We start from the raw sequence: 23,639 nt of genomic DNA, 5'->3' as shown, positions 1-23,639 counted from the left end.
ATCTCACTGTGGCGTGACCCAGTAGAATCTGCTAGGCTGTAAGCGCGGTAACAGCATGCTCCCTGCCCACCGCGACAGGCCGGGACATACATGTGCACTGCGTCAGGGGACAGTCTGCCCCTCCCAGCACAGACAATTTGTACTTGCTGATACTGGAAGGGCACAATGTTGCCTCTGGGAGGAACCTTCCAGCCCCATGTCCCAGGCCAGGGCAGCCCCTCACCCCAGCTCCTGAGGGTGGGATAGTTCAGTGGTTTGAGCACTGGCCTGCTAAACCCAGGGTTGTGAGTTCAATCCTTGAGGGGGCCACTTGGGGATCTGGGGCAAAAATCAGTACTTGGTCCTGCTAGTGAAGGCAGGGGGCTGGACTCGATGACCTTCTGAAGTCCCTTCCAGTTCTAGGAGATTGGTATATCTCCAATTATTTATGTAAGGAATGGGGATCATATGGCTCTAGGCCAGCCCTGGCCCAGGGAGACTCTCAGCATCAGTGTCTCCCTGGAGCTCCTGTGCCCTCACAGGCATCTCAGCAAGAGAGGGGTGCGGGAACTTGGCCTGAGCAGAGGGACCCTGCTCCAGGCACCTATGTGGAGTGAATTTAGGTGCCCGGAGCAGGGGCCCTCTGCTCAGCCCACGTGGAGTGGAGGGGGTGGGACGGAGCCACTTCTCCCACCGGCTGAGATACCCCCTTCCACCAACCCCTCATCAGGCAGACAGACACACTGCCCCTGGCCCACCCCCACTACTCCTGAAAGCCTGCGCTGGGGAGCTCATTTTCCCTTGTGTGAGCCCCCTAGGATGCAGCGAGAGCTGAGATAGGTGTGGCCCCCCCCAGCTGGTCCCACATGAGAACCTAAGAGTTAATAAGGCTCTGAGTAGGGGCGGCTGATCGCTAGGGTTCCGGCCCATGTAGCTTATTGGAAGACATGACTCAATATCCCTTGTATACATTTCATTAAAATGAACAAATAAAATGACCAGCACATCTAACTAAATCTAAACCATTAGTAACACCCCGCAGCTGGCTCTGGGGCACACAGTACAATGATCTCGGTCAGGTCAGAGCAGGAAATCACTCAGTTAACAATTATCTTGCTTTAGAATCAAATCATCAGTTCAGCCAAACCATCAGAATTATACAGCAGAAAATCAGCCCTTATAAATCCCGAAACAGGAACCCAAGGAGGCAGCTGTCCATTTAGTTAATCCCAGTCAGAGAACTTCACCCAGGCCCTGCGATCCACCCTCAGCTGCTTGAAGATATCAACACTAACACTAATTTATTGTTCATATTTAAGCCACACGTTCAGAGCTTCCGCCTTAGATCTGCCCAGTGTGTGGCTAACCTTCTCCCAGCGGCTTCCACAGATAAAACCTTAATACACAGGGTTTTAACAGTATGTATCCGACAGCTTAGGTTCTTTGACCACTTTCACAGAACGAGGAGCACATATTCAATCACTTTGTAGGGCAGCATTTTAGGGGTATTTAGGTTTGGGCATTATTCCTTTTAGCTCCTTCCCTGCATGGCTGTGACAGGTTTCAAACACACGTGCACGCACTGAGCCCCACTGTCCCACCGGAGTAGAATAGAAAGGCTGGAATGGCTCCCAGTTGACAAAAACAAAGTCTGAAAAATAGAAAAAGTACCACTCGGATATTGAAATTGACGTGTGATTCCAACGCTGCAGCTCTTTGGACTCCCGTGGAGTAGGAGGTAGAGCTGCAGTCAAGGAGCCAGGTGATGGGGTCGCCGGCTCAGTACTCCACCTTCGCAAGCTCTCTCAGGTACGAGGAGACAGGTCAAGGCTGGCACGGCCTGGTGTTGATGTTACAACTTCCTTCCACAGAAGGGATCAGTCTGGGAGTCCTGGAACGTCCGTCTTTCTGGTGCAAAAGGGCTTCCACCTTTACCTTGGTCTTCATGGTTGAGCATTCTAGCTCACCATGCATTGCAGTCACTTGCCTGAAGTCTACAGGCAAATGAGGAGTGAGGGACACCTTGGTTACAGACACTGTGGCCTGATCCATTTCACACGAGGCAGACTTTGGGCTATCGTCAGTTTGGAAGAGTTTTCTTAAAATATCGATTGCTGCGAACCCGATGCACTCTGGAGGTTTGAAGCCCAAAGATCTCCAAAATAAAAGAAATCCAAAGACCATTGTGGAGAGGTTTCCATACCCTGGCTTGAGGGTTAAAAGGATGAACTGTGACCATGAGCTTCCTCAAAAAAGGAAAAGGGGTTTCAGCTCCTATAAAAATAACAGAAAAACTACCTATTAGCTCATGCATCCATTGCCATTCATAAAAAGAACCATGGGCCTCTCCTGACAGATGTTATACATCTTTGCTTTGCAGAGAAGTGGGGAAATCAGTGATCCAGTCAGTCTAATTGGGTAAAAGGTTACACAACTTGTCTCCTTAAGTAATTTTACTTTAGAGCTTGTCAAAACAAATTCCATTTGAAATAACCGATATCTGGGTCTGTGTTCTCCTGTACACTATTTCTCTCACACATTTTCCCAGCTCAGCCTTGGAGTTATGGTGTATTTCAGAATCTATTTGTCCAAAAAAAAAAAAAAATTCACCAGAATTTTTTTTTTTGGTCTGTATTGTTAGAGACATACTTTCTGACAGATAATATGAAATTACCAAAATAATTGAAGCTGGCATGATTACATTGTGTTATTTTGACACACAAAATATGCCGATTTTTAAAATATTGTGCGCAGAATTTTTATTTTTTGGTGCAGAATTCCCCCAGGAGTAATACACGCCTGCAGCAGAATCCCTGTAAATCACCAAAGGAGCAGAATCTATTAAAAAATAAATAGTGTGCGGCTACTGATTTCATTGTAGTGAATATTTGCAGCATCTACCAAGCGCAAGTTCACCAAAAATGACACTTCTGTTTTCTCCACATCAACACAGACAGGGAAAGCGTTTCCCAAATCATAGGCCACACACCCCCAATTATTTCAGTTAGTTGCACAATTTGGGTGTGCTGTTCACCATTTCACAGCGGCGCCCTAAACCCACTCCCGTTTCCTTGGTAGCATGCCCGATGGCTTGGAGCATCCTCTCCTGGTGAGTGAACTGCACTTGAGCTTCTTCTGTGTCATCATGCAGTGGTGGGGGAAAGATAAAAATAAAATAAGACAGTAATTGTTTAGCAAACAGTCATTTGTCCCAAAGTCCCTGATAAATCTGCGCTACTGCCTGAAGAATAACACTAATATTCAGTTATGTGACCAAATGGCCTCCAGGAGAGAGAGAAAAACCCACAACACAGAGTCACTTTCTTGTTCGTACAAAATGAAATGCCAGAGCAGGTTACATTTGATTACTCAGAAATCAAGACAGCATATTTCCCCGTCGCCTTCTCCTCTGATCCATTCAAACCTGCTTCACTCAACAGCACTTCATTATTATGGAGTCATGTTATTTAGGAAAAAAAACCATTGTAATAGGGAAAAACTGCCGACCTTCTCATCTGCAAATGAGCCCAGCTCAGGAGGAAAAAGCCCAGAAGTGGTTCTGTCAATAGACAGAAACTGGGATTTAAACTGGGAATGATCACACTGTGTTTGGGATTCATTGGAATTCCCCATCCTTCATCTCCAGCCCTAACGAGTTGGATTTAGGATCAAATTGCTATTATGATGCTTGGGATGTGGAAGGGAATACAGGTGGATAAACTCCATTGTGGCTCAGACGGAACCCAGCGTTGTTGGAGTGGTGATGGGGAAGGAGGGAATCCCTCCAACTCACCCCATTTCCTTCTGGTGTAGCAAAGGCCAAAAAGATACATTTGTCCCACTCCTGCTCCTCCTTTTTGTTATATTGAAATAGATTTTCAATAAGGGAAATGGTAAAAAGAAAAATACCTGCTGCCCAGCACAAACTGAACCAGCGTGAGAACAACTGGGGATGAGACAATCTGTTGACAAAACAGACCTTGGTGACTAACAATCGCATGGTGACAGTATAAATGTGATGCTCAGGGCTTGTCCAGACCAGGAAAATTGGTGTTGATTAGGACAGGTCAGAGGGGAAGGTGCTAGGTAACCCCACCCCTGTGCCTGGGCTCTGTCAGCACTGCACATATAGTGGTGCGCTTACATTAGGCTGGAAAATCCTAGAGGAGACAAAGCCCAGATCAGTTTTAGCTCCGTTTAGCTACTTGAGGTCACCCCTATTTCCCCCACCTAGGGCTGAGGGAAACCTGGCCGGAGGGGGACACACTTCCAAGACTCCCAGGAGAAAGGAGGTGGTAGAAAGGACCGCGGGACTCACCCCCGAGAAGGCCAACCTGCAAAAAGGCAAAAGTGGGGAACTTACATGAGGGAGCTGAGAGAACAGGGTGACACAAACGGTGCAAACAAACCAAAAGGTCACTGTGTGGGAATTAGCATATGTGTGTTTTTTTTAAAAAAAAAATCTTTTCTCTGCCCTACACAAAGTTTTGATGCTGTCACTCTCTCCGGTGGAGACTCTGATGTCTGTTCAGGTGTGAGCTGCGGAGGAAACTTTTCCTGCACACCGAGCATCGATAGGGTCTCTCTCCCGTGTGAATTCTCTGATGGATTATAAGGGCTGAGCTCACACTGAAGCCTTTCCCGCACTCACAGCACTGATAAGGGGTTTCTCCTGTGTGGCTTGTCTGATGGGCGCTAAGGTTTGATTTCTGACTGAACTGTCTCCCGCACTTACAGCACTCATAGGGGCGCTCTCCTGTGTGGACTCTCTGATGTCTATTAAGGTCTGACTTGACAGTGAATTTTTTCCCGCATTCTCGGCATTCATAGGGCCGCTCTCCTGTGTGGACCCTCTGATGTGTAATAAGGGCTGATCTCTGAGTGAAAGTTTTCCCACACTCAGAGCATTTATAGGGGATCTTTCCCGTGTGGATTCTCTGATGTCCAAGAAGATCTGACTTGACAGTGAAGCTTTTCCCGCACTCACAACATTTATACGGTCGCTCCCCTGTGTGGATCCTCTGATGTCTAATAAGGGCTGAGCTCTGAGTGAAGCTTTTCCTGCACTCACAGCATTCATGGGGCCTCTCTCCTGTGTGGATTCTCTGATGATTAATTAGGTCTGAGTTGACAGTGAAGCTTTTCCCGCACTCGCAGCACTCATAGGGCCTCTCTCCTGTGTGGATCCTCTGATGTATAATAAGACCTGAGCTCCGAGTGAACTGTTTCCCGCACTCACTACATGTGTAGGGTCGCTCTCCCGTGTGGGCCCTCTGGTGATTAATAAGGGCGGAGCTGTCAGTGAAGGTTTTCCCGCACTCACTGCATTCATAGGGTCGCTCTCCCGTGTGGATCCTCTGGTGTCTAGTGAGGGCGGAGCTCAGAGTGAACTGTTTCCCACACTTGCCGCACTCATGGGGTCTCTCCCCTGAGTGGATCCTCTGATGCCGAACAAGGTGGGAGCTCTGGATGAAAGTTTTCCCGCACACCCCACATCCATAGGGCCTCTCTCCTGTGTGGATTCGCTCATGTTTCATAAGGTCTGAGCGGCTACTGAAGTGTTTCCCACACTCGGTGCATGTGATTTTTCTTTCTCCTGTGGGTGTTCTCTGCTGGGCTGTGATTTCCTTGACATCTGTTAGAGTCTCCTGACAATTAAGGGATTTACCAAGTTTCTCGCCTAGCTGGTTTCCCTGCTGCGTCTCTGTCCTGTGCTGGCAATCAGAGGCTTTTCTCTGCACATGAAGCCTGGACACATTCCCTTGGGATCCTTGCGATAATCCCCCACGTGCTTCCACTTGCTCAGCTTCTTCCTGCTGAGGATTCAGCTCCTCGTTCTCACTCACCATCCCAGCACCTGCTGGGACACAGGGAGAAACGTCAGAAACGGGCGGAAAAGGGGAAATCAAAGCAAAATTTGACCCAGAGAGACAGAAAAATCCTAATAGCTGAATTCTCCTAAACCCTTCTCCTTAGGGGACAGAGGAGGGGAACAATTCTGCCTCCACATCCCATCAGGGAGGGAGCTGCTGGTGGGTGTCAGTGAGGATGGGTAGGAAGCCGTGAGCGACAGCTGCCCATAGGATACAAGCCCTCCTGGGGATACTCCTGAACTCCGAGAGCTCCCAAGGCCTTTTAAGGGAGTCCCAGCTCTTTCCTTCAGCCAAGGAGCATTTTTGAATTGGGTTAATGATCCCTCACCTGCGCAGGCGCCTCTCAGGATCTCTCCTTCCTCTGACTCCTGGAGATCCAGGACCCACGGCTCCTCCCCTCGTTCCAGCTGGGAGATCACATCAGGTTTGGAAACGGGAAACCCTGCACAGGGGACAGAAAACAAGGGAGATCAGGGGAGTTCATAGGACATTTCTCACAAAGAGTCTATTTGTTTAACCCTATCCCATTTTAAAGCTGTCAAATCCCGGGGCCAGTTCCTCAGGTGCTCAAAGGTGCAGGACACTCTGCGTATGAGGGATTTAACTATCCCCATCTCTGCTGGGAACACACCCAGACACTGCTCGTAGAATCATAGAATCTCAGGGTTGGAAGGGACCTCAGGAGGTATCTAGTCCAATCCCCTGCTCAAAGCAGGACTAAGCCCCAACTAAATCATCCCAGCCAGGGCTTTGTCAAGCCGGGCTTTAAAAACCTCCAAGGATGGAGAGTCCACCACCTCCCTAGGGAATCCATTCCAGTGCTTCACCACCCTCCTAGTGAAATAGTGTTTCCTAATATCCAACCTACACCGCCCCCACTGCAACTTGCTCCTTGGTCTGTCATCTGTCACCACTGAGAACAGCCGAGCTCCAGCCTCTTTGGAACCCCCCTTTGGGTAGCTGAACGCTGCTATCAAATCCCCCCTCACTCGTCTCTTCTGCAGACTAAATAACCCCAGTTCCCTCAGCCTCTCCTCGTAAGTCATGTGCTCCAGACCCCTGACCATTTTTGTTGCCCTCCACTGGACTCTCTCCTATTTGTTCACATCCCTTCTGTAGTGGGGGGGGGACCAAAACTGGACACAATACTCCAGATGTGGCCTCACCAGTGCTGAATAGAGGGGAATAATCACTCCCCTCAATCTGCTGGCAGTGCTCCTACTAATGCAGCCCAATATGCCATTGGCCATTTTGGCAATGCAGCTCCTAAGAGACAGAGTCAGTAACTCTGTGTTCCGGGAAGTAAAGACTCCGGCTAGAGGGGAACTCACCCTGGATCTGCTTCTTAAGCACAGAGAGAACCCCAGAGACAATGGGAGAGTCGTAGGAAAGCCGAGATTGGTGAGCACGGGCTGGTGGGATTCAGCGCCGTAAGGAAAAGGAGGGACGGCAGTGGGGAGCGGGTGCCACTGAATGTCGTATCTCAGGGCTTGTCTACACTTGAGACACTGCGACTGTCCTGCTGTACTGCGTCAGTGTAGACACTCGCTACAGCAACGGGAAAGGTTCTCCCCTGAGCATCGGTCACCCACCTCTGCGAGAGGCAGTAGCTTTTCTCCCAGGTAGTACGCAGCCCCCACTGCCTCTTCGGGTTGGCTCAAGAGGGTCTATGCTGCGGCCATTGAACCTAAACCCCATCCATGAATTTGAGATGGAGCCCGACTGCGGATAGTTTCAGGCAACGTGTGTTGTGCTTTTTTCTTGCATTCTGCAGAAGTTCCTGTTGGAAGTTTTCCCCTCTGATTACAAAATATGTGGGTTCAGAGTCCTATTTTCATGTGCTCTAAAGTCCACATGCAGAATCATAGAATCATAGAACTTAAGATCAGAAGGGACCATTATGATCATCTAGTCTGACCTCCCGCAAGATGCAGGCCACAAAAGCTGACCCACCCACTCCTGAAATAATTCTCTCCCTTGACTCAGCTGTTGAAGTCCCCAAATCCTGATTTAAAGACTTCAAGTAGCAGAGTCTTCCCGGTCTGTACTTACAAGTTTTGCCAGCATAGCACTGGCAGTTAGGGGTGTAAAAATCACACCACTAACCATCACAGCTGGGCCGGGAAAAGCTGTAAGGTAGACACAGTTACAGTGACAAAAAGGGCATTAAGAAAAAAAATCAGGGTAAAATACCCATAAAGTACATTAATGCAGAGTTATGGTTGCCCAGCGTGGCCTCATGTTCTCTCAGCATGTGGATGGGAGCTAAACCTAAACCTCTGAAAACTAGAAAATGATGCCACCTGCAACACAACCTTAACTCTGCCCTTCCCTAATCCTTGAGTTGGCACTAACCACTGGAAACAGTTCAGGAAGGCTGGTGCAAAGGTTTACAAACTACGAAGATCAGTGGCATCTTCTCCAGCTCAGGAAGTCTTCAGGTCAAGACTGGATGCCTTTCCGGAAGATGATTTAGCCAAACACAAGGCTGTATCTGGATGAAATTCTGTAGCCTGTGTTATACAGCAGGCCAAACTGGATGAACGAATAGTCCTTTCTGGACATAAAATCTGAGTCTACCACAGACACAAGGAAGGACTAAGAACATGCCATTGTTTGTGTTGTGTTCCACAGATCGGAACCCCGGCATTTATCCACGTGCCCGCCAGTTGCGTGCAGTGTGTCAGCTGTAACTGAAAGGAGGATGGATTGGTTGGAGCAGCTTGGCAGAGCTGAGACTGGGATGAAGAGAGGCACATGTGAACCCCGAGGGACCTAGCCTGCCCCATTTCTGTGCTGTGTGTTGCAGGTTGTGTCAGTGAAGGTGCACAAGGGCGAGTTCTTGTCGTGGAGATTGCCAGCAGCCTGGGGGCATACGTGCTAGCGGACTCCAAGGTCGATCAATGGCAAAGTGAAGACAACGACTCCGAAGGAAACCTCACGGGGAGGGGAGGGGAGTGTGTAGCAAGGAGGTGTGGCCTCCTCCAAGCTAGACCCACAGGGACTGTAACCCGCCCCTTGGGCTTCAGAACCAGAAAAGCCATGCCCACCCCACCGGACGTGGAGGGGCGGGACAGTAAGCGGAAGTACAAAAGGCTGGCCCTTATTTGTGCTGGAGCTGCCGAGGGAGATGGATGCTTCCCCCTGTTGCCGGAGCAGGACATCGAGGAGGAGCTCCCAGGACTGCCACTGGATGCCTGGCCAGAGCTCCCAAGGCTGCTGGCTGAGCAAGGTGCTGACAAACCCCTGGGGCTACCACTGACCACTCATCGCAGGGAGACAGGGGACACCTACAGCACGGAGGTACCAACTTGCGGGAGGTAGGAAGTAGCCCAGGGAAACTAGACGACCGTCTGGTTGTTGTACGGCTCCTGTGCTCTGTTCCCAAAGTGTTCTGTAGCAGGGGAGGGTCTCTGGCAGCGTGTGTGTCACTGGCATGCTGGGGTGATGCTGAAACAGGGCAGAGCAAAGGTGGCATTGTGGGGTGTTGTGAACATTAACTCTTCATTTCCCCTTCTAATAACCGAGGGGACAGGAACCCTTACCCAGCGAGGTCACATTCTCATAGTTCTCCTGCATGACATCCCAGTAGAGGGCTCTCTGAATGGGGTCCAGCAGAGCCCACTCTTCCCTGGTGAAATACACAGCCACCTCCTCGAAGGTCACCAGCCCCTGAAAGAGCAAGAGTCCAGCACTCAGTACCTGCTGCCCCACTCACAGCCCCACTATTCATGGGGGAGAGGAACATAAGAACGGCCATACTGGGTCAGACCAAAGGTCCATCTAGCCCAGCATCCTGTCTTCTGACAGTGCCAGGTGCCCCAGAGGGAATGAACAGAACAGGTAATCATCAAGTGACCCATCCCCTGTTGCTCATTCCCAGCTTCTGGCAAACAGAGGCTAGGGACACCATCCCTCCCCATCCCGGCTAATAGCCACTGATGGACCTATCCTCCATGAACTTCTCTAGGTTTTTTTGTTTTGTTTTTGTTTTAAATCCTTGTTATAGTCTTGGCCTTCACAACATCTTCTGGCAAGGAGTTCCACATGCTGACTGTGCGTTGTGTGAAGAAATACTTCCTTTTGTTTGTTTTAAACCTGCTGCCTATTGATTTCATTTGGTGACTCCTAGTTCTTGTGTTATGAGAAGGATTAAATAACACTTCCTTATTTACTTTCTCCACACCAGTCATGGTTTTATAGACCTCTAGCATATCCCCCCTTTAGTTGTCTCTTTTCCAAGCTGAAAAGTAACAGTCTTATTAATCTCTTCTCATACGGAAGCCGCTCCATGCCCCTAATAGTTTTTGTTGCCCTTTTCTGAACCTTTTCCATTTTCAATATATCTTTTTTGAGATGGGGCAACCACATCTACACACAGTATTCAAGATGTGGGCATCCCATGGAATTATATAGAGGCAATATATTTTCTGCCTTATTATATATCCCTTTCTTAATTATTCCCAACATTCTGTTTGCTTTTTTGATGCTGCTGCACATGTTTTCAGAGAACTATCCACAATGACTCCAAGATCTCTGTCTTGAGTGGTAACAGTTAATTTAGACCCACGATTTTATGTGTATTTGATATTATCTTTTCCAATGTGCATTACTTTGCATTTATCAACACTGAATTTAATCTGCCATTTTGTTGCCCAGTCACCCAGTTCTGAGAGATCCGTTTGTAGCTCTTCACATTCTGCCTTGGTCTTAACTATTTTGAGTAGTTTTATATCATCTGTAAATGTTGTCACCTCACTGATTACCCCTTTTTCCAGATCATTTATGAATATGTTGAACAGCACTGGTCCCAGAACAGACCCCTGGGGGGACACCGCTATTTACCTCTCTCCATTCTGAAAACTGACCATTTATTCCTACCCTTTTCCTATATTTTAACCAGTTACCAATTCATGAGAGGACCCACCTCTTATCCCATGACAGCTTACTTTGCTTAAGAGCCTTTGGTGAGGGACCTTGTGAACAGCTTTCTGACAAATCTAAGTATACTATATCCACTAGATCCTCCTTAGAATCATAGAATATCAGGGGTGGAAGGGACCTCAGGAGGTATCTAGTCCAATCCCCTGCTCAAAGCAGGACCAATTCCCAACTACATCATCCCAGCCAGGGCTTTTGTCAAGCCTGACCTTAAAAACCTCTAAGGAAGGCGATTCCACCACCTCCCTAGGGAGCCCATTCCAGTGCTTCACCACCCTCCTAGTGAAAAAGTTTTTCCTAATATCCAACCTAAACCTCCCCCACTGCAACTTGAGACCATTGCTCCTTGTTCTCTCATCTGCTACCACTAGATCCATCCTCTTTGGAATCCCCTTTCAGGGAGTTGAAAGCAGCTATCAAATCCCCTCATTCTTCTATTCTACAGAAGAAACAATCCCAGTTCCCTCAGCCTCTCCTCATAAGTCATGTGCTCCAGCCCCCTAATTATTTTTGTTGCCCTCTGCTGGGCTCTTTCCAGTTTGTCCACATCTTTCTTGTAGTGTTGGGCCCAAAACTGGACACAGTACTCCAGATGAGGCCTCACTAATGTTGAATAGAGGGGAATGATCACGTCCCTCGTTCTGCTAGCAATGCCCCTACTTATACGGCCCAAAATGTCGTTAGACTTCTTGGCAACAAGGGCACACCGTTGACTCATATCCAGCTTCTTGTCCACTGTAACCCCTAGGTCCTTTTCTGAAGAACTGCTGCCCAGCCATCCGGTCCCTAGTCTGTAGCAGTACATGGGATTCTTCCATCCTAAGTGCAGGACTTTGCATTTGTCCTCGTTGAACCTCATCAGATTTCTTTTGGCCCAGTCCTCTAATTTGTCTAGGTCCCTCTGTATCCTATCCCTACCCTCCAGCATATCTACCACTCCTCCTAGTTTAGTGGCACCTGCAAAATTTGCTGAAGGTGCTCTTGGTCTACATGCTTGTTGACCCCCTCAAAGAATTCTAGCAGATTGGTGAGGCATGATTTCCCTTTACAAAAACCATGTTGACTCTTCCCCAACAAATTATGTTCATCTATGTGTCTGACAATTTTGTTCTTTACTAGAGTTTCAACCAGTTTGCCTGAAGTCAGGCTTACTGGCTGTAATTGCCGGGATCACCTCTGGAGCCCTTTTTAAAAATTGGCATCACATTAGCTATCCTCCAGTCATCTGGTACAGAAGCTGATTTAAATGATAGGTCATAGACTACAATTAGTAGTTCTGCAATTTCACATTCGAGTTCCTTCAGAATTCCTGGGTGAATCCCGTCTGGTCCTGGAGATTTATTACTTTTTAGTTTATCAGTTTGTTCCAAAACCTCCCCTAATAACACCTCAATCTGGGACAGTTCCTCAGATTTGTCACCTAAAAACAATGGCTTTGGCTTGGGAATCTCCCTCATATCCTCAGCCGTGAAGACCAATGCAAAGAATTCATTTATTTTCTCTGCAATGGCTTTATTGTCCTTGAGTGCTCCTTTATCACCTCGATCGTCCTATCTTACAGTCATAGACTTTAGTCCCTTCTGACCTTAATATGATCGCCTAGTCTGACCTCCTGCACAACGCAGGTCACAGAATCTCACCCACCCACTCCCGCAACAAACCCCTAACCTATGTCTGAGCTATTGAAGTCCTCAAATCATGATTTAAAGACTTCAAGGTGCAGAGAATTCTCCAGCAAGTGACCCGTGCCCCACGCTGCAGAGGAAGGCGAAAAACCTCCAGGGCCTTTGCCAATCTGCCCTGGAGGAAAATTCCTTCCCGACCCCAAATATGGCATTCAGCTAAACCCTGAGCATGTGGGCAAGACTCACCAGCCAGACACCCAGGAAAGAATTCTCTATAGTAACTCAGATCCTACCCCACCTAACATCCCATCACAGGCCATTGGGCATATTTACTGCTAATAGTCAAAGATCAATTAAATGCCAAAATTAGGCTATCCCATCATACCATCCCCTCCATAAACTTATCAAGCTTAGTCTTGAAACCAGATATGTCTTTTGCCCCCTCTGCTCCCCTTGGAAGGCTGCTCCAGAACTTCACTCCTCTGATGGTCAGAAACCTTCATCTAAACTTCCTAATGGCCAGTTTATATCCACTTGTTCTTGTGTCCACATTGGTACTGAGCTTAAATAATTCTTCTCCCCCCCTGGTATTTATTCCTCTGATATATTTATAGAGAGCAATCGTATCTCCCCTCAGCCTTCTTTTGGTTAGGCTAAACAAGCCAAGCTCTTTGAGTCTTCTTTCATAAGACAGGTTTTCCATTCCTCGGATCATCCTAGTAGCCCTTCTCTGTACCTGTTCCAGTTTGAATTCATCCTTCTTAAACATGGGAGACCAGAACTGCACACAGTATTCCAGATGAGGTCTCACCAGTGCCTTGTATAATGGTACTAACACCTCCTTATCCTTACTGGAAATACCTCACCTGATGCATCCCAAGACTGCATTAGCTTTTATCACAGCCACATTACATTGGTGGCTCATAGTCATCCTGTGATCAACCAATACTCCGAGGTCATCCTCCTCTGTTACTACCAACTGATGCGTCCCCAGCTTATAACAAAAATTCTTGTTATTAATCCCTAAATGCACTTTTCACTATTAAATTTCATCCTATTACTATTACTCCAGTTTACAAGGTCATCCAGATCTTCCTGTACGATATTCCGGTCGCTCTCTGTATTGACAATACCTCCCAGCTTTGTGTCATCCTCAAATTTTATTAGCACACTCCCACTTTTTGTGCCAAGGTCAGTAATAAAAAGATTAAATAAGATTGGTCCCAAAACCGATCCCTGAGGAACTCCACTAGTAACCTCCTTCCAGCCTGACAGTTCACCTTTCAGTACAACCCGTTGTAGTTTCCCCTTTAACCTGTTCCTTATCCACCTTTCAATTTTCATATTGATACCCATCTTTTCCAATTTAGCTAATAATTCCCCATGTGGAACCATATCAAATGCCTTACTGAAATTGAGGTAAATTAGATCCACTGCATTTCCTTTGTCTAAAAAATCTGTTACCTTCTCAAAGAAGGAGATCAGGTTGGTTTGGCACAATCTACCTTTTGTAAAACCACGTTGTATTTTGTCTCAGTTACCATCGACCTCAATGTCCTTAATTATTTTCTCCTTCCAAATTTTTTCCAAGACCTTGCATACTACAGATGTCAAACTGACAGGCCTGTAGTTACCTCGATCACCTTTATTCCCCTTCTTTAAAAAATAGGCCCCACTGGTTGTTTAGCAGACTTCCTTCCTCTGATGTACTTAAACACTTTTTTACTATTACTTTTTGAGTCTTTGTCTAGCTGTTCTTCAAATTCTTTTTGGCCTTCCTAATTATATTTGTACACTTCACTTGCCGAGTTTATGCTCTTTTCTATTTTCTTCACTAGGATTTAACTTCCACTTTGTAAAGGATGCCTTTTTGCTTCTCACTGCTTCTTTTACTTTGTTGTTTAGCCATAGTGGCACTTTTTTGGTTCTTTTACTGTTTTTTTTAATGTGGGGTATACATTTAAGTTGAGCCTCTATTACGGTGTCCTTAAAAAGTTTTCATGCAACTTGCAGGGATTTCACTTTTGGCATGGTACCCTTTCATTTCTGTTTAACATCCTCAGTTTTGTGTAGTTTCCTTTTCTGAAATTAAATGTTACAGTGTTGGGCTACTGTGGTGTTTTCCCCTCCACTGGGATGTTAAATGTAATTATATTATGGTCACTATTACCAGAGTCCAGCTATATTCACCTTTTGCACCAGATCCTGTGCTCCACTTAGGACTAAATCAAGAATTGCCTCTCCTCTGATGGGTTCTAGGACCAGCTGCTCCAAGAAGCAGTCATTTAAGGTGTCAAGAAACTTTCTCTCTGCATCCTGCCCTGAGGTGACATGTTCCCAGTCACTAAGGAGATAGCTGAAATCACCCATTATTATTATTGAGTTTTTTATTTTAAGAGCCTCTAGTCTCCCTGAGCATTTCAGTCACTAACATCATCCCGGTCAGGTGGTCAGTAATATATCGCTATTGCTATATTCTTATTGTTCAAGCATGGAATTACTATCCATAGAGATTCTACGATACAGTTTGGTTCACTTAAGATTTTTACTTCATTTGATTTGATGCTTTCTTTCACCAATAGTGCCACTCCCCCACCAGCACGACCCGTTCTGTCCTTCTGATACACTAATACCAGGGTACAAAATATGTCTCATTGATTATCCTCATTCCACCAAGTTTCTGTGATGCCTATTATTAAATGAGGATATTGATATAAGAGGCACTCTAGTTCACCCATCTTATTATTTAGACTTCTAGCATGGTATATAAGCACTTAAAAAATTTGTCATTTTTTTAGCTGTCTGCCATTACATGCTGTAATTCAATGGGACTTTTTAAAATTTGGCTCTTTTTATCATCTTCCATTAATAGCTCTACCCTTGTCCGAACCACGTGCTCCTCCACACCTGGTGGCTTTCCCCCAGCCCTTAGTTTAAAAACTGCTCTATGACCTTTTTAACTGTAAGCCAATCAAATGGGAGCATCGCAAAGTCCCACCCCCACTCTGCTCAGAACATCCAGGAAACACCAGGGTGAGGGGATGAAGAGAGAGCCCCTGGTCTCTCCCAGCAGAGCCATCAGCCCCCTACTAGCCACCGACTGATACAGGAGATGGAGCCCCTAGCAGGGTCCAGGGAGAGCTGCCTGGTAGGAAGCCCAACACCCTCCTCATTGTGAGGAGCTGGATATGAAGGGAGAGGCAGCTCCCCTAAGCCTGACTGGTGGGTGCCCCCTTCATATCTCACAGCACTGGGTCATGCTGGAGCATCATGAGTCTGGTCCGTTTTCTTAGCCCCATGTAGGTGGGTTATTTTCTGTTCAACAAATTAGGGCATTTCCACCTCCGAACCTCATGGGTCTGTTCCTAGAATCTAGGCCACTTATTAAACAACTCCAAGCAGGTTTGCCACACCCTGTCCTCCTCCCTTTCTCCACCCTGTGCATTTCCTGCCCCGCTCCAACCTCCATACCAGACTGTGCAAACCTTCCTATCTCTGGTGTATTTGCTGTCCCTCTCCTACAGCAGGAACCCACCAACAACCCCCCAATAATCCCTACCTGAACGGTCTCCTCTGCAGCCATTTCTTTTTCCTGTCCCATGGGAGGACGGGATGAACTGGAGCAAAACATGGATGCCATTCTGCAGCCTGGCAGGATGAGAAGGGCAGTTCTGGAGGTTTCAGAACAGGCTTTAGTTAATTTCACCTCACAATTCCTCCAGGTCCTTTCCCTGCAGACAGACATCCTACAATCTGCCATGCTGGAAACATGCTTGATCTTTATTCCAGTGTAGACCTGCCACCAGGCTAAGCCCACAGATTTTTCAGCCTCCCCAGTAATGTCTCTGAACAAAATGCTGCAAAGGAGCAGAACCAAAGGGGCTGGGCAGGCTCCATAGGGACACTGGCTCCTCCCTTCCCCCACCCCGTTGCTGTCAGGGAACGGGGACACCCCATCCGACCGCACCCCAGAGTCAGCCGATCCCTGACTCAGGGCAACAATTTCCCACCTAAACAAACACAAATTAGTGCAGATAAAATGGGTGGGGAAACCCCCCGAAATGGGAGGAGATTTTCAATGGACATTTGAGAAGTATGGAGAGAATGGGGGAAAGTAGGAGAGATGAGAGAGTTGATCATTGGAGGGGAAAGGGGGGGAAATCTCCCCAGAGTTTATAGCCACGTATGAGCGAGAAAGGGGGAAGAACTAGAGAGAATTTGTATCAGAGTCTGAGAGGCACAAACAGGGACAGGATCCAATTAAGTCCCTTGACCTGGCTGCATAGAGACAGTTCAATCCCCACCCCCGCCCCGCAACTCCGGCTTCTCCCCCCCGGCCTGACACCCCCCCCAACCAGGCCCAGTCTCTGCCCCCCATCCCAGCGGGGGCGGATCCTGCTGCGGCTCCGCTGGGGCCGAGGCGGCTCCGAGGCTTCTCCCGGGTTCCCCGGGGCAGAGTCACGTGCCCGCCCCTCCAGCGCCCCCCCCCGGGGTCTCTTACTCCCCGGGGGCTCCGGGCGGGGCTGGGGCGGGCAGAGCCCAGCTGTAGAAAGCTCCCCCCCCCGGGCACGAAGGGGTTAATGCCCCGCACAGACCTGGGGAGCAGCAGCGGCTCAGCCCGGGCCCGAGGCACACGGAGGCAGCAGCTTCGGGTCTGTGCCAGAGCCCCGCCCCCAGGAGCTGCCCCGCCCCCGGGCTGTGTCAGAGCCCCGCCCCAGGAGCTGCCCCGCCCCGGGCTGTGCCAGAGCCCCGCCCCCGGGGCTGCCCGGCCCCCGGGGTGTGCCAGAGCCCCGCCCCCCGCAGCGGCCCCGCCCCCGGGCTGTGCCAGAGCCCCGCCCCCAGGAGCGGCCCCGCCCCCGGGCTGTGCCAGAGCCCCGCCCCCAGGAGCTGCCCCGCCCCCGGTCTTTGTTCTCCCGGCTCCTGCCTCCCGGCCCCGCCCCGCCAGCTGCTCCAGCCCCGGCCTGTGACTGGGGCGGGGCGAGCGGAGCCAGGCGACCGGGTCGGAAGCCGCAGATTTGCCGGGCCCCAGATACGAAATTTGTATCCACAGCCGAGCTGGAACAATAGGGCGCGCAGGATCGGGCCCAGTGAATCCAGCCCCCCCCCGCAGGATCGGGCCCAGTGCCGCCAGCTCCTCCCCGCAGGATCGGGCCCAGGGACTCCAGCCCCTCCCCCTCTCCCCGCAGGATTGGGCCCAGTGAATCCAGCCCCTCCCCGCAGGATTGGGCCCAGGGACTCCAGCCGGAGCAGGGTCAGGCTCACACACATGCTCAGTCACATCTGCCGAAGCTGCAGCAGCTGCCCTCGCTGGGGAGGATTAAAATCTATTCACACCCGCCCCCCCCCGGTGCGCAGGAGGGTCTGGCTTGTTCCCCACCTAGTGCCAGGAGAACCAGGCCCTGCTGCTTGCAGTCTTCGGGGCACTTTCCGCCAGAGGCTCCTCTGAACCCAGGTTTACCCTGGGTGGAGCCGGCCGGATGAATTATCCAACCGATCGCGGCCCCTGCCGTTGTTACCGGCCCTCCCGTGAAGCCGGGCGCCGGAGGCTCCCGCAGCTCTGTCATTGTTTGACGTTTCCCTGCTGGTTTCTGTGACAACCTCTGGCTTTTTTCTAACATGAGGAATAATTGGTCAGGTCCGAACTTTTCACTTTGGGCCTGTTCTGCAGGGCGGCTGGATTCCCCACCCCTCCCCGCCTTAATAAATCCAGCCTGGATAGCTCCTAAGACGTTCCGGGTTCAACATCGCTATCATTGGGTGTGGTACTATGGCCCGTGTTATACAGAGGGTCAGACTAGATCGGGGTGGGAAACTATGGCCTCTGAACCCCTTGGTCCCACCCTCCTGCACCCCAGAGCCAACATTGCGAGCTGGAGCCCTCACTCCCCATCCACGCCCGAGCCCGGAGCCTCTATCGCACCCTGAACTCATTTCTTGGCCTCACCCCAGAGCCCGCAGACTCCAGGAGGGAGTTTGGGTGCCGGAGGGTGTTCCAAGCTGGGGCAGGGAGTTGGGGCATGGGAGGGGGGTTGGGGTGTGGGCACTGGGTGGATCTGGCTGGTGCGGTTCATGGGGGCTCCAGGAGGCGCTGACCTCCGGAGGCCTCTTAAATAGCAGCTGCACCAGCACTGTGCTGGCATTTCCCAGGGACAGCAGAAGTCGGCGCAGCTCCTGGGAAGCGGCGGTATGTCCAGCTCCTAGGCAGAGGGGTGGTCAGGAGGGCTCCGTGCGCTGCCCCCGCCCACAGGCGCTGCCCCGAGTGCTGGCTCTGTAGCTCCCATTGGCCACGGCACCCTGGATTTGTGCCCACCGCGAATTCCCGGCCAATGGGAGCTGCAGAGCTGATGCTCAGGGTGGCGCCTGCGGGCGGAGGCAGTGCACAGAGCCGCCCTGGCCACCCCTCTGCCAAGGAGCCCGAGGGACATGCTGCTGCTTCCCACGAGCCGCACGGAGCCAGGCAGGGAGCTGCCTTGGCTCCGCTGCGGCCAGCCGGACTTTTAGCAGCCCAGTCAGCAGTGCTGATCGAGGCTGCTAGGGTCCCTTTGCGACTGGGCGTTCTGGTCGAAAACTGGACACCTGGTCACCCTAATGTGGCTTGTCCATCTCTTGATGGCTTCACATCCAGGCTGGAGGCGTCACTGGAGGATGTGCTAGATTTCCCCTAGTTCCGGTAGGAATTATTCTGGGAGAGTTCTTGGCCTGTGTTACACAGGACATCAGCCTAGAAGGTCAGAGTGGTCCCTTCTGGCCTTGAACTCTATGACTCTCTGAACTAAAATCAGTGTAAAAGTCTCACCTTTCGTTACGCCGAAGCCACTCTGCATGCAGATCAGGACTCGGACTCTCTCCCAGGGGCGTAGCCATGGGTGGGCCACGGTCCAACCACTTAGCATCCAGGCCCAGCCAAATCGGGAATGGAGACCCCCGAATCCACAGGCTGGAACTCCTGACCCCGGCTCGGTGCCCGTCAGCCCAGCCACGCGGGGTGTCCCTCTCCTGTCGACACTGCGTGCTACTGTCCTGCTCTCTGGCCCCAGCGCTAGCCCCATGGGGGTGGGTCTGGGTGGGGCTAGCACTGGTGCTAGCTGTGCGCTGTGCCGGCAGGAGAGGGACACGCCATGGGGCTGGTCTGACAGACACACAGGCTGGGGTCCGGACGGACGGAGCGCGATCCCCAGCAGAGTCCCCCGCAGTCCCACGGATGCCCCGGGCAGCCTCATCTTCAGATGCCTGCTGAGCAAGAAGGGCCAGATGGAGGGGGTGGGGGGAGTCGGGCCCCCCATCCCCCACCTCAGGGCACCGGATCCCTCCTGCACCCCTAAGCCTTCCTGCCCCCCTCCCCAGAGCCCCCATCCCTCCTGCCCCCCTCCTCAGGGCACCAGATCCCTTGTGCACCCCAATCCTTTGGCCCCCTTCCCAGAGCCCCCCCTCCCTCTCCCCTTCTTCAGGGCACTGGCTTCCTTCTGCACCCCTGATCCTTCTTGCCCCCCTCCCTAGAGCCCCCGTCCCTCCTGCCCCACTCCTCAGGGCACCGGATCCCTCCTGCACCTCTGCTCCTACCTGTCCCTCTCCCCAGAGCCCCCATCCCTCCTGCCCCCTCCTCAGAGCACTGGCTCCCTTCTACACCCCTGAGCCTTCTTGGTCCCCTCCCCTCATCCTCATCCCCCTCCGTCCTGCCCTCACCCCCTACCCACCTCATTGCCCACCCTCCCGAAAGCTGGGGCCACCCAGTTTTACTGTCCTAGCGACCCCGCTGCTCTCTGCTGAGTTGTGGGCGTGGAGCTGCATGAATTTTTGGACAAAAAATGTAGGTCTGGTGACACCAAAATATTTCACGTATCTATGTAAATTTCACCACATTATTTCACTAGAAAAGATAAATCCCAAATCGCTTTGACATTTTTTAAAGTAAACGTTTGGATTTTTCCATTTGAAACGACTTTTTGTTTAGCAATTTCCCTTCATTTTTGAAAAGTTAATAAAACTTAAAAGACAAGTTTGAAATCTAAACACTTTTTTTTTGACTGTTCAGTTCATGACAAACGCCAGTTTTGGGTAGACCTGAAATAAATCACCCCCTCCCCCGCCCTGGCAGTATTGTCAATAAACCAAAAAATCATTTATTTGCCTCACTTCTCCTGGGAGAGAGAGAGAGTGTGTGTGTCCCCATCCGTCCATCCCCCCAGGGCAGAGAGGACTCTTGGTGTTATCTCACTGCCTGTCTCATTTTCTCCACCCATCAGGTGTCCCCTCCACATTGCAGATCAGAGCTGATCTTATCAGGTTCCTCACCATGATCATCTACTGCAGCTCAGCCCGGCATGCAGCTGTCAACAGCGGGCAGGTAGGAGAGAGTTGGGGGGAGCTGGGTTTGAATAGCCCTGAAATATGCTGCTTTGCCGGTTCCCACTCCTCTTTGGCACCCTGGGAAGCTCAGCTGATTGGTGGGTGGATCTCTGCACTGGTCCAGAGGGCATCTCCATGGCAAGGGAAATCAGTGTCACTCCATTGATACCAGCTGGGATCTGTCCCCATTGGCTGCAATGGAGAGATACCCATTGACACTAGCTGGGATCTGGCCCCATTGCCTCTAAACAGGAAGTAAAGTGCCCAAGTTTAGCAGGGTGGATAATTCACTAACAGACCATGAAAACCTTTACCAGGGATCGTGCATCTGGTTCTAGCCCCTCCAGAGGTTGTTGGCCTCCATTCAGGGATCACTGGACTAGGCAGGTCAGAAAAGGGGCTCATAATTGTTCCTTCTGGTCTTAAAAACCTACCAACCCAATCTGCTTGGGATGACCCCTCTGGGGAACAGACCTACCCAGCCCCCGGCTGAGTGATTTCCCCCGGGGTCACACAGGAAGTCCCTGTGCATTGAGCCCAAGCCACCTCAGGGCTAGGTGGGTTCTCCCGCTCTGGGCCCATGAAGACATTGGTGCTGCACCACTAGTGCTAGGTTCACACTGTTGCACATTTTTGATCCGAGTGGCTGGGGAATTAGTTTAGTGTAACCACAGGTTTTGACTTTCCAATGTGCCAGGGGGTGCTCAACCTCCGGCTCTGCCCCAGGCCCACCCCGTCCACCCTTTCCCCCAGGGCCCCACCCAGCTGCACCTCTTCCCACCCCCTCGCTTTCTGCCCCATTCCATCCCCTCCTCCAAGCGCATCCAGTCCTCACTCCTCCCCCTTTCCCCCCAGAACCTCTTGCACCCTACAAAACAGCTGATCATGACGGGTTGGAGGCACGGGGAGGGAGGTGGAGGCACTGATCAGTGGGGCCCACTGGTGGGCAGGAGGCACTAAGGGGAGGGGTAGATGCTTATAGGGGGCCTGCGGGTGGGTGCTCAGCACCCACCATTTTTTCCCTGTGGGTGCTCCAGCCCTGGAATACCCTTGGAGTCGGTGCATATGAGCGTAACTATGTCACTCGTGGGTGCGGATTTTTCACACTCCTGAGTAAAAGTGCTGGGTTGAGCTAATTCCAGTGTCGACCAGGCCTCACAAATTCATTGCAGTGGTTGTGTATATTCTGTCACCTTTTCGGCAGTGACTTGACTGTAATGCCTATGGAGTTTCACTTAACTGGGTGTTCAGGTACAAGGGACATCTGTGATAGAGCGGAGAACTGAACCCGGTAGCTCCAAAGTCCTAGAGGGGTGGTAGCCGCCTTCTCTTCTTCCTACTGGAATTTTAATCGGCAATGATCAAAATGTTCCATTTGCATAAGGACAGAACGTTTTTGTTTTGATGTTCTCATTTGGACATTGTGTTACGCAACACAGACATTTCCGGAAGGGCGAAACTAGTTTCTGAATATTTCATTTTGGGACAGAGGCTGAGAGTTTGACATATTCTCCTGATTTGGTATGAAACTGAATTTAAACTTTCAGAATTTCTTGTGGGATAGAAATTCTGAATTTCATCCAGCTCGACTTTCTAGCTCTGGGTGGAAAATATGATCCCTAAAAGCTCCAAAAGGCAGATGACAGATAAAAAGATCACAGAATTTTTATTTATTTTTTAATCTCATGATTTTCAATCCAGTATCATGAGTTCTAAGGGGGGACCTGCCTAGTGAGGTTAGAAGGCAATGAAATAGTTAACAACACTGCAATTTTAATTCTCCTGATTCTGTCATGATTCATGTAATGTCTGCTCTTTTCCTTAATGCCCCAGTTCCAGGAGTCATGTGATTTTTGCTGGAAATTCTGATCTTTCCAAATTTTGTTTTTACCATTAGCTAACTACTGGAAAGCGCTTTGGATAAAAGTGCTATATAAAAAAAAACAAAAATAAGTAATGCTTTTTTGTTCTACAAATAAAAGCACACAACTCATATATTAGTATCAGTAGTCTGACCTTTCCAATGCAATGGATGTGCCCTCTCTCTCCCGCTGCGGCAGCCCCTGAACTGGGGCTGGGAAGGAGGAGGGTCTCTCCCCATCAGCCGCAGCCCTGGAGCTGGAGGAAGTCTCTGGCTGCTGCAGCCCTGCACGTCCCAAATTCCCCCCATCCTCTCTTCTCACCTCACTTCCCCCTCCGACTTTCCCCCCCATTCTTCCCAAGGCCACTGCCTCTTCTTACATGTGCGTCTTCTCCAGGGTCCAGGCACTTAATTCGTGGAGCCAACCCTGTCCACTAATTAGGTGGGTGGCCCTTCATTCTGTTCTGTTCGGCCGCCCAGGTGTGCATCTGAGAGGGAACTATCTGCAGACCACCTGAATGGAGCTCACGGACCACAGTTTGAACACCTCTGCCCTAGAATTTTCCTTGGACTTAGCTAGCTTGAGTTGGCTACCATGATGTAAATAACACAACTATTCTTGCTGTAAAGACACAGCCCATGAAAAATCATGGAATAGGTCCTCAAGGAATCAATTCTGAAGCACTTAAAGGAGGGGAAAGTGATCAGGAACAGTCAGCATGGATTCACCAAGGGCAAGTCATGCCTGACTAACCTAATTGCCTTCTATGATGAGATAACCGGCTCTGTGGATGAGGGAAAAGCAGTGGATGTGCTATTTCTGGACTTTAGCAAAGCTTTTGATACAGTCTCCCACAGTATTCTTGCCAGCAAGTTAAAGAAGTATGGGCTGGATGAATGGACGGTAAGGTGGATAGAAAACTGGCTAGATGGTCGGGCTCAACGGGTAGTGATCAATGGTTCCATGTCTAGTTGGCAGCCGGTATCAAGTGGAGTGCCCCAAGGATCGGTGCT

General features: G+C 50.2%; 3 protein-coding genes across 3 annotated transcripts in view; 1 reads left to right on the top strand and 2 right to left on the bottom strand.

Moving 5' to 3' along the window:
• LOC120381430 (zinc finger protein 883-like) overlaps window positions 1–9,424 on the bottom strand; it is a 28,737-nt gene extending 19,313 nt beyond the window's left edge. Inside the window, exons 1-2 of the mRNA XM_039499623.1 lie at window positions 9,398–9,424; window positions 9,147–9,302 (exon numbers count right to left, since the gene is read on the bottom strand). The gene's annotated coding sequence lies outside the window, so the exon portion shown is untranslated. The remainder of the gene's footprint in view (window positions 1–9,146; window positions 9,303–9,397) is intronic.
• Window positions 1–23,639, top strand: part of LOC120381416 (zinc finger protein 271-like) — a 1,091,725-nt gene that overhangs the window by 1,044,319 nt on the left and 23,767 nt on the right. The gene's annotated exons all lie outside the window — the stretch shown is intronic.
• Window positions 2,229–9,122, bottom strand: LOC120381371 (zinc finger protein OZF-like). Its single transcript, XM_039499569.1, has 3 exons — window positions 9,116–9,122; window positions 6,181–6,294; window positions 2,229–5,836 (listed from the first exon to the last, which is right to left on the bottom strand). Exons 1-3 carry the CDS (start codon window positions 9,120–9,122, stop codon window positions 4,476–4,478), a joined length of 1,482 nt encoding a protein of 493 aa, XP_039355503.1. The 3' UTR covers window positions 2,229–4,475.

The sequence above is a fragment of the Mauremys reevesii genome, linkage group 14 (genome assembly GCF_016161935.1).
Source record: "Mauremys reevesii isolate NIE-2019 linkage group 14, ASM1616193v1, whole genome shotgun sequence".
Lineage (NCBI taxonomy): Eukaryota > Metazoa > Chordata > Testudines > Geoemydidae > Mauremys > Mauremys reevesii.
Note: the sequence above shows the minus strand (reverse complement) of the source record. Positions and strands in the feature narration are given on the sequence as shown.

What these genes read in the sequence shown, in the direction of transcription:
- LOC120381371 (XM_039499569.1), bottom strand. An exon ending in CCTGAGAGGCGCCTGCGCAG is followed by an intron (nt 5,837 to 6,180) that starts GTGAGGGATCAT and finishes GTGTCCCAGCAG; the next exon opens with GTGCTGGGATGGTGAGTGAG.